Source organism: Daucus carota, chromosome 4, assembly GCF_001625215.2.
Source record: "Daucus carota subsp. sativus chromosome 4, DH1 v3.0, whole genome shotgun sequence".
Classification (NCBI taxonomy): Eukaryota; Viridiplantae; Streptophyta; class Magnoliopsida; order Apiales; family Apiaceae; genus Daucus; species Daucus carota.
In genome coordinates this window covers 20,917,561-20,928,513 of record NC_030384.2, presented here as the reverse complement: position 1 = coordinate 20,928,513, position 10,953 = coordinate 20,917,561, and the positions used below count along the sequence as shown (strand labels likewise).

At 45.5% G+C, this 10,953-nt stretch overlaps 1 protein-coding gene across 1 annotated transcript; it reads right to left on the bottom strand.

Annotated features, from left to right (window-relative positions):
* Positions 1 to 5,391: 5,391 nt before the first annotated feature.
* Positions 5,392 to 10,044, bottom strand: LOC108217004 (uncharacterized). The gene is made up of 2 exons (XM_064092096.1): positions 8,203 to 10,044; positions 5,392 to 8,148 (listed from the first exon to the last, which is right to left on the bottom strand). Exons 1-2 carry the CDS (start codon positions 10,042 to 10,044, stop codon positions 5,392 to 5,394), a joined length of 4,599 nt encoding a protein of 1,532 aa, XP_063948166.1.
* Positions 10,045 to 10,953: the final 909 nt, after the last annotated feature.

The following is a 10,953-nucleotide window of genomic DNA, read 5'->3' as shown; positions in this document are numbered from 1 at the left end:
AAAACTGATTTCTGTGCGTTGTGCTTTCTACTTTTGTTCAACGAATGAATGGTTTGAACTTTAATCGAACAACTTTTGAATACTATATTTTCCTTAACTAATATACTTAACTTTTCCTTAATTTTAGTTTTCGATTATCGAATTTGTATTAAGGGATTTATATCCATATTGCAATCAATGGAAGGAAAAATAAAACATATCAATCTAATTAAGGTATAATAAACCTTGCAATTTATATATTATCTTGGACTAATTCTTTTTCGTTCAGAAATTGTATTCTTTCTCTTCAACCGGGCAATTTTGGATTTTATTCTTCTAATTTCCGAATTTATATAAAATGATATATGCCTATATTACGTGTTAACGGAGAAAACTGGTAAGTTAACAAAGATGAGGTTCGCGGCGTGGATCAAGATTCTTGTTGGCGAGTATGTAGGAAGTGGTTGGTTGTTTGTTATGGAGGCGGCTGCAATTGTAGGCAAAGGGTTCAAGATTGCTAACTGGAATAGCTCTCAAGAATGATCGATGCCTACAATCTGCCTACGTACCCCTATTTATAGGGGATCAAGCCGGCACGTAGTTCTTTCTCCTAAGAGACCCCTGTGGGTTGGGCCTCCCCTTCTAGAATCTTCCTCCTGAAAGGGGCCCAATACGATGAGGCCTAGCCCCAGGGGCTTACCCCAAATGCATGGGCGCTATCCTACTCCCCGACAGGGACAACCCGCCAGACTACAGAGATAGGACCCTCCAGGGTGTTTTCCTTTCTATCCTCTACCTCTCAAGGAGGACAACTCCCTAGACTACAAGGTAGGGCCTTCACAATATAACAATGAGATCTACTCTTGCTCAAGGGCGTCCCCTTAAACATAGAGTATCTCTCACCGCCCTTCGGAATTAGGATGAAATGAACTTTCCTCGGCAAGTGGGCGCGTCCAAAGATAGGGCGCGCCCTGTCTTTTGACAGGGTCACCTTGAGACTCAATCGATCTTGACTTTCCTGGCCCAAATAGACCTTCTTCTGTGGGCCCGGCCCATTTGGTTAATCTTCATAATTTTGCATATAACAACTACCCCCCAGATCTTGGTGGCATTGAAGATGTCGACGAGATCTTGAAACTGTTACCTCTTTTTAGCAACTGTCTTCGACCTCCCAAGGCGCGCCTTATCTTTCCGACCGTTGAAACCCTTATTGTGAACAGCTGTGCTCCATTTTCCTTGTATTTTACATTTATTTTAATCTTTCCTTTTTTCACCCGAGTATAAATACGGGTTTTTTCTCCTTTCACTCTTTCTCCATTTACTTTTATCTTCAGTAAAAACCCTCTTCTCCGCCGTTTTACTTTGTCGAGCTTTTCCCGGGGATACAGTGCTCCGTTCGCGATTCCGAGACCACCACCGCCTTCCTCTCTTCATAAGGTACATTTTCTTACCTTTCTTTTCTCTTTTCGCTGGTTATTCTGTTCAAATCGAGCATATGACTCTTGGTTTTCTTCGTTGTTCTTCAGCTTCTTCTTTATGTATATCTGTATGTATATTTGTTAGATCTTTTCTACGAATTCTTTTGACTTGAAATATGTGTTTGCGGGTGTGAATCGTTTATCCTTAGGACTGGGCGTGACTTCTTAATGATGGTATATGCTCTTTTATCAGTATTCTTAAAGATGTTTGTTGCGACCATTTTATCGAACTCCTTCTAGATTTCGTACTCACGGCGCGCCTTATCTTACGGCGCACCCATTCTTCTTCATTGTCCTTCTTAGTTAGTTCATACTTATACGCATCCTTTTGTGAATACCTCCATGGTCGTAATTTAGGATTTTTCCAAAACGAGTCCTTCCTTTTTTCTAGGTCTTTTATTTCCGTCTTCTTCTCTTCATCTATGTCATTTATATCTTGGCGCGCCCGGTCCCTCAATTTGCTCTTTTCTCTTTTGCAGCTGGATAATCGGGGCGCGCCAATTCCCCCTTTACTTATTCCTCTGCGTTCTTTTCCGTCTCGACTTGCTTCAATCATGGCTGAAAGCGGAATCCCCTCTTCTGAATTGCCAAAGATCAATCCGATTGACATAACTGAACTTTTAGACCAAGACGAGATGGATCTTCGAAGTTCTTATAAGAAGAAACCTTTAGTCGAGACTGAGGATGATCCATTAGAGAATTCTGATAAAGAAGAACTAGGAGACGACGTAGATGTTGATGAGGAAGATTCTGAGGAAGAGGCGGCCGAGGAGGAAGCCAGAAACTTTTATCATGCTATGGATACAGAAGAACTATCAGATGAGGCGCGCCCTCCATCTCCAGCCCCATCTCCGAACCCTTATTCTCACCCCCAGATAACAGATAGTGAGTTGGATTTTGACTGGGATGAAGAGGAAGAAGTTCGTGAGGCGGTAAAGGCGAAAAGACGTAAGAGAGCTGGGAAGTTAGCTTGTGTCGGACTGTCCTCTACCGCATCCAAGGCTGAAATCGAGTGGTGCCTCAAATATTACGACAAAGGCTGTATCTGGGCGCGCCCTCATCCGTGGATGAGGCCACACATATTTGACTACAATCCCAGGCTACGCATTCCTCGTATGGTTCTAACACCTAAGTTAGTGAGATTAGGCATTGGTCCCCCCCTTCACCCTTACTTTAGAGCGATCATCGAATGGTTTGATCGCTCCCATCCAACTGTCTCCTAACGGATGGAAATTGGCAATCGCTCTGTACATGCTCTATCAGGACCATAATAATCGAGCACCTACCATGGAAGACCTAAGCTATTTTTTCCGACTAGGCGCGTCCAGTCTGGGTTATTATTACTTGGTCGTCTGGAAGACTCACAACTCTACTGGCTGGTCTGAAGGGAAGACTAGCAATGAGAAAAAATGGAAAGAACCTTTCTTCTACGCTTGGCCAGAAGAAAGAATTAGAACCCAATTCAACGTATCCCCCAGTAAGTCATTTCTTTCTTGGCGCGCCCTGTATGTTAATATTTATTTCGTCTTCAGTATCCTTAATCGCACTTTTTTTGTTCTTCCCTAGTCGAGAGAAAACAATCATCTTTATCTGGGCGCGCCAAAAGGCGTGCGGAGAATATCATAAATTTACCCTATGAAGCGAAGATTATTAACCACCTCGTTACCACCGATCGTCTGAAGGAGTATGGATTCCTAAGTGATGCAGTGGGGTCGATCTGTGCTTATCAGGACTTTTACGGTGGTCGTCCCATAAAGAGGAAAGCTAAGGAGGTTGAGGAAATTGAAGTTGAGGAGGAAGAAGAGTCTGATGGGGCTATGGATCAAGGCGCGCCTGATTACGGTTACCTTCTCCCTTAATATCTATCCATTTTGTACCGTATTTTCTTAGTATTTTTACTGCCAGTTTTTACTGTCTTTATCGTCTTTCTTAACTGTATCGACATTTGAACCTCTGTATGCATGATCTTGTATTGCATTGCCTAATTATTTATCTTTCCTGATACTGCAGATATGTCGCTCCCAGCCGGGTTTGGTGTAAAGAGTGGGCGCGCCGTGAATGTGGGCGCGTCCAGTTCCAAACAGGCGCCCAAGGTGTCTGTTAGCCAACAGGTTTCCACACTTTCCCCTCCCAAGAAGAAAGGGCATGAGAAAAGGAAAAGTCAAGAGATAGGGGCTCACATTCCAAAAAGATCCAAAACACTGGAAGTACCCTCCGGATATCCTTATGAGGCGCCAGTGACTGCCGCAGGAGATTGGTTTGCCAAGGTGGCAGATGGTTATATAGAACCCTCCAAGTTTTCTACTTGGCAACAAAGAAATGGTGAACAGGCAGCTGACGCTTGTAGGCGCGCCGCGGCTGAACTCTTTTTTCACTTGACTTGCAACCCCTCCGACACTGAAAAGCTAAGGGCGAGCCTGGACGCAGTTAGTGAAGACAAAAAGAAATTAAAACAACAACTGGATGCCTCTGAGAAAGATAAGGCGAAGTTAGAGGAGTTCAAGTCCAAAGCTGAGAGGGATATTCCCAAATTAAGGACGGAGGCTGACAACCTTAGGATTGACCTGAATAAGACAGCTCAGGACCTGTCTTCGTCCAATGAAAGGGTTGCCGAACTGGAGAAGAAAGTGGAGGATCTTCAAGCTCAACTTGGCGCGCCTAATCCATCTTCTTTTGCTGAGGGCTTCAGAAGTTTTGTTACTGGATTCCTGGCCGTAGATCCAGAATACGACTGGGGCAAGTTTATTCCAGCCACCAAAACCTGGGTTGAAGAGTTCAGAGTCGAAGAGGCCAAGGCTATTGAGGAGAAGAGGATGGAAATTGAGCTAGAGATTGCTGCCCTCTCAGCCAACGAGTTCCTGCAACGATCCTCACCCGAGAAGATTACCCAAGAAGAGGCGCGCCAAGATGCTGATGGCTCATCTAATGCCAATGAGACAGACTCCATCCCTCAGCTTACTCAGGGTGAGATTCCTCAAGAGATCCCAACTATCCCTTCATCCCAGCCTGGGAACTTAGACTCTTCTCAAGACCAGGACCAGGCTTAGCCTTTTTACTCATTGGAACTTTTGCATAGGGAGCGGGTCCCTGTAACCCTGCAAATTGTTTTAACTTGTATAACATATGTGACTTGTTCGTCTGATATTGGGGCGCGCCCTCCCCATACCGAAGTTTTAATTAATTATTAACTGTCTTTTGCCAAATGCCTTTTTCCATGATTTGCCTGTCTCTTGTACTTCATTTTGTTTATGGAAAACCTCCTTATTATGCTGTGTTACAACATACTTATAAGTAAAAACGTGGCGCGCCGTATATATTGGCGCGCCCAGTCTTGATCTCTCTTAAGTCAGAAAGAGCAGTTGGTTTGATATATGTTGATCGTTTTGCTGAACTACTCCTCCTGCGAGTTTATTCTTAATCAGAATTCTTAAGAGGAGTTATTTTTCTCAGAGAACTCAATAATCTTTTAAGTCGAAGGAGAGTAGGCGCGCCCCATGTTTGGGCGCGCCCTGTGTTTGCAGGCAGTAAAATGAATCAAAGAGTCTTGCCATTACATATTGAAAGTGATTACACAGGATGTTCTTTCCATATCTAAGGTCTACATGCTGCTCCTATTGGCAGATTTCATGCTGCCCTTACTGATAATACTTTTTCAAGTGCTCAGCATTCCATGCTTTGGAAATGGGCTCACCTTGCATATCTTCCAAATAATATGCTCCTCCAAAGATCTCAGCTCGAATGCGGTATGGTCCTTCCCAATTTGCACCAAACACTCCATGACCTAGCACTTTCATCCCTGGCATCATCGTGCGCAGCACTAAGTCTCCCACCTTGAATGGCCTAGGCTTGACTCGACTGTTATAGAACCGGGCTGTCCTTTGTTGATATGCCGCCAACCTAACTTGCGACTCCCTTCTGACTTCTTCCAACATATCTAGATGTAGCCTCTGGTTGACAACATTGCCCTTTTCCTGGAAGTGGTCTCTTCTGAAGGAACCTCTACTGGAACCATTGCTTCACAGCCATAGGTCAACATGAACGGCGACTCCCCAGTGGTTGTCCTTGGCGTAGTGTTGTATGACCATAGTACCATTGGAAGCTCCTCTGGCCACTCACCTTTCTTCTCTTCCAACTTGGCCTTCAGCGTGTGTTTGATGATCTTGTTAATTTCTTCAGTCTGTCCATTGCTTTGTGGATGGTACACGGCTGCGAAGTTTCTCCTTATATTCAGGTCATCACACAATTTCTTCAACTCTTTGCTGTCGAACTGTTTCCCATTGTCAGATATCAATTTGTACGGGATACCAAATCTGCACACGATTGAATTGAATACAAAACTTGTTATCTTCTTAGCAGTAATGGTTGCTAGAGGCGCGGCCTCGGCCCATTTTGTAAAGTAATCTACTGCCACTACTGCATACCTGACTCCTCCTTTAGCTTTTGGAAGCTCTCCAATGAGATCTATCCCCCACAAAGCGAATGGCCATGGACTGAGTAACGGAGTCAGACTTGCTGCAGGACGAGATGAATATGTGGCAAATCGCTGGCACTTGTCACATGCCTGCACGAACTTGCTTGCTTCACTCCTCATAGTTGGCCAGTAGTATCCTTGCCTAAGGATCTTCAGTGCAAGTGAACTACCCCCCGAGTGATTGCCGCATATTCCTTCATGCACTTCCCTTAAGATATAATTGCACTCTTCCCCTGCAATACACTTTAGCAGCGGCTGGTTGAACCCTCTCTTGTACAAGACACCATCATATATTACAAATCTCGCTGCTTTGTATCTGAGACTTCTGGCTTCCTTTACACTTTCCGGGAGCTGACCTTCCTGGATGAACCTAAGTATATGAGTCATCCAAGTATCCACAACTTCATCTTCTACCTCCATCAGATCTTCTCTGAACCGGGTGACCTTCTGTGCTTCTGACACACTTGGCTTCTCCTGAACACAGAATTGGATAGTTCCTAATAACTTGGTGTCCCTTCTAGAACTGGCCTTGGCCAATGCATCAGCACCTTCATTTTTCTCGCGAGGAACCTTTTCCAAATGTACCTCTTTGAACCTCTTCATCAACTCTTGCGTATGGGTCATGTATAAGTTCGTCCTCCAACCTCGAGCTAAGAACCCCCCATTTACCTGGTGGACCACCAACATTGAATCACTGTACACAATAAGGTTCCTAGCCTTCATTTCCACGGCTAGGGCTAGACCATTGATCAAAGCTTCATATTCTGCATCATTATTGGTTGCGGGGAACCCTAGGTGGATGGCACTTAACAATCGACACCCCCCGGGACTAACCAAAACTATCCCCACTCCAGCTCCATCTGAGTTGACAGCTCCATCGACATGCAAATTCCACCATGCATCATCCTCTATCAAAAGACCCTCAATGGGTTCAACAACTGGACTATATGGTACTATTGCCCACTCCTGAGCATCATCTTCAAATTCTAACAAGAAATCAGCCAGGGCTTGACCCTTGATAGTAACCCTAGGCTTATAATCTAAGTCAAACTGTCCCAACTCAACAGCCCACTTCATGAGTCTTCCCGTGGCTTCAGGCTTATGCATAATCTGACGTAGAGGATAAGAGGTTCTTACCTCTATCTTGTGTGCCTGAAAATATGGACGAAGCTTCCTTGCTGCTAAGATCAATGAATATACCAACTTTTCCATGCTGGTGTATCTCGTCTCCGCATCCTGTAATCTCTTGCTAACATAATATACCGGGAGCTGAACATCCTTTTCCTCCTTTACAAGGACAGCACTGACCGAGTATCTTGAAACAGCCAGGTATAAGATCAACGTTTCTCCCTCTATGGGTTTGGCCAAGAGAGGCGGCTTCCGCAATTGCTCCTTTATCTGCTGGAAGGCCCCCTCACACTCATCTGTCCATACGAACGTCTTTCCTGCATCTTTGATAGCCTTAAAGAACTCCTTGCATCTATCTGAGGACTTGGACACAAATCTATTCAATGCCGCTATCCTTCCTGTCAAGCTCTGAACCTGCCTAACATTCTGAGGAGACTTCATATCAAGTAATGCCTTGATTTTTGCAGGGTTAGCTTCGATCCCTCGATGATTTACCATGAACCCCAAGAATTTACCAGACTCAACTCCAAATACACACTTCTGGGGATTCAGCTTCATTCGATACTTCCTAAGTATGTCAAACATTTTAGCCAAGTGCTGAATGTGATCTTGCGCCTCCTTGGACTTGACCAGCATGTCATCTACATAAACCTCCATAGTCTTACCAATCTGGTCTTTAAACATCATATTCACAAGGCGTTGGTAAGTTGCGCCAGCATTGATTAGCCCGAATGGCATTCCTATATAACAATACAACTCTCTGTCTGTTATAAATGAAGTATGTTCCTGATCTGGCTCATGCATGGGGATCTGATTGTATCCTGAATAGGCATCCATGAAACTCAGCAAGGCATGTCCAGCAGTGGCATCTACCAACTGCTCTATCCTTGGAAGAGGGAAACTATCCTTTGGGCATGCCTTGTTTAGATCAGTGAAATCAACACAGGTTCTCCACTTCCCATTAGGTTTGTTGACAAGGACCGGGTTAGCCAGCCATGTAGGGTAGAATGATTCCTTGATCAGCTTAGCACCCAACAACCGGTCAACCTCTTCCTTTAGTGCTTGGGCCCTTTCTCCACTAACAGGCCTTCTCTATTGCCTTATCCCTTTCTTGGTAGGGTCAATGTTTAGATGGTGACTCATTACTTCTGGGTCGATCCCTACCATATCGGCATGACACCAAGCAAAAACATCCAAGTTGCTTCTTAAGAAATGGATAAGGCTTGCCTTCAACTCTCCTTTCAGCTTAGATCCTATCTTTAATATTTTGGCCTCTTTGGCTTCCCCAACCTGGATTTCAACGGTATCTTCAGCTGGACCGGTCTTGGTTGACTCCAGGGGCAGCCTTGGGTCTAGATCGGACTCCTCTTTGGTTCCGGATGTCTCCCCTTTTTCCCATATAGAGCAAGGCTTAAGCTCCGCATCCGAATCTACTTCCATTGCTTCTTTCCCTTTTGATCGCTTGAGATTATCTTCTTCATCAGGAAACTGGACGTAGTAAGTCATATTGACCTCCTCACCTGTGCTGGCACCAATGGGCTCTTTCAGGGACCTACTCTTCTTGAAACCTTTAAAAGACTGCAGGTAGCATTCTTTAGAGTCGTATTGGCATCCCCTCACAATTCCAACTCCGCCAGGCGTTGGGAATTTCATAGACAAGTGGTAAATTGATGTGACCACCCTCATCTCCTTTAGTAGCGGTCGCCCAATGATGGCATTATGTGATGAGTCATGATCTACAATCATAAAATCCATGACCTGAGTGACTGAACATGTTCCCTCTCCTAGGGTCACTGGGAGCCGTATTGTTCCTTTCACTTTTACCGCTTCTCCCCCGAACCCATATATATACACCTCTTCCACCTTCATATCCTTGTCTGGGAGTCCTAGCTTCTGGTAGGTACTGTAGTAGATAATGTTAACAGAGCTACCGTTATCAACCAGCACACGGTGAACATTCATTGGACCAATGCGAAGGGCGATCACTAGGGCATCATTGTGCGGGTGGTGAACCCATCTGGCATCTTCTTCTGAAAAGGTAATGTCAATAGCTTCACCTCTAAAGATCTTAGGCGGTCTAGATGACAAATTATGTATATTGGTAAGGGGCCTACCTTTCGCTTTCTTCGCATATCTCTCCATAGCCCTGGTCCCCTCACCGGCCAAATGTGGTCCTCCAAAGATGACATGAATGCTCCCCTCCTTAACGAACTGGATGTCCTCTTGCTTCCCCCTTTCTTGATCGCCAGTATAGCCAAGTCCCCTTTTGTCCTTGGCTCGAATGTCCCGTCGGGACCGGGCTTCACGAACTATCCACTCATTAAGTTGACCTTCCTTGATTAACGATTCGATCTCTTCTTTTAGTTGTCTGCATTCATGAGTATCATGCCCGGTTGATTCGTGGTACTCACAGTACTTGTCCTTATTCTTGGCTTGCCAAGAATTTAGTGGAGCTGGCCTGCGGAAGAGTCCCTTGTCACGATTAACTTCGAAGATGTGATCAATGGGCGCGGCAAGCGGTGTCCAGCGATTTCCCCTTTCTTCGTGATCTCGAGGAGGTGTATAGTTCCTTCTATACATGGTGTTGACCCGGTTGGGACTTCGTCGCCTCCCCCTTTGTTCTGGACTTGGGGACCGGTCCCTTCTCTTTTGTCGAGCCTTACCAGGGCTTCTCTCATTCTTTCGACTCTCAGCCAGTGACTGTTCAACATTCTTGAATGCCTCAGCCCTTGCATACAGATCTGCCAGAGACTTGGGATCATTGCCTTGCAAGTGCTTCCAAAAGTCGGTTCCTACCCGAAGCCCAGCCACCAAGAAGCTTTTCAGTGTCTCATCAGTTGCTCCCCGAACATTGGATGACTCTACATTGAAACGTTTGAAGTAAGCATGGAGAGTCTCTCCTTCCTTCTGTTTGATATTCGCCAAAGTGGTGACTGGTGGAGCGTACTTGACGGTTGCTTGGAACTGAGTCAAGAACATAGTCTGCATGCTTGTCCAAGAAGTGATGGACGCTGGTTACAACTTTCGGAACCATTGGTAGGCGCTGTCTCTGAATGTGGCCGCAAGAAGTCTACACATGACAAGATCCGGTATCTGGTAGACACCCATCTCAACATTGAACCTTCCAAGAAACTCTACAGCATCTGAGTTGCCATGAAACTTCAGATCGGAGGTGGTGTTTCTGTAATTGGCTGGCAGCGGAGCTTCTATCACCTCAGCGGAGAATGGTGATAGGGCTTGGCTTGAGAGAGACGTTTGGCCTCCATCGAAATGTGCCAGAAGTTTCCTTAGGCTATTGACATCAATAGCTCCGATGCCTGGAATGGTCTGAACGTTTGGCTGTGACGGAGTCATTGATGGTAGCGTTCCGGTAGCCATGAGATCACTTGTTGTGGCAAGTGGATTGGATTGATTAACGTGAATCTGAGCGGATGGGGGCGCATTGGCCTGAGATGAGGCTTGAATGTGAGGATCGGCAATGGTCTGATCAAGATTTGCCTAACCATTCGTTATTACATGCCCTACTACTACTAGAATGCCATATAATATACCTTTTACAATAATTTACAAGAGGAGACAAGAAAAGAACCTGATGATGAGTCGTTCCGTTGCCCGGAGACGTCGCATGCTCGCGCGTTCCTCCCTGACTCTGCCGTCCTTCGAGCATAATTGGGTCTCGCTCCGATCTTCCACCCAAACCATGTGGTTCTTGTTCTTTCGATCTGTCATAGCTTCTTGAGTCTGACCCATGCGGAATCTCCCTCCTATGTCCATCACGACCCGTGCCTGCTGTTCTTGACCCGGCACTCGCATATTCGGGTCTGCTTTCAAGATCCTTGATTAGGGCTAACAGATCTGCCCTAGCGACTCTTCCTCTGTATCTTTCCGCCAGACCGT

Excerpts from the sequence above, each read along its gene's own strand:
- LOC108217004 (XM_064092096.1), bottom strand. The coding sequence starts at position 10,044 with ATGCAGACTATGTTCTTGACTCAGTTCCAAGCAACCGTCAAGTACGCT. Across the intron at positions 8,149-8,202 it reads TGGTAGGGATCGACCCAGAA|AGAAGGCCTGTTAGTGGAGA; the intron begins GTAATGAGTCAC and ends ATAAGGCAATAG.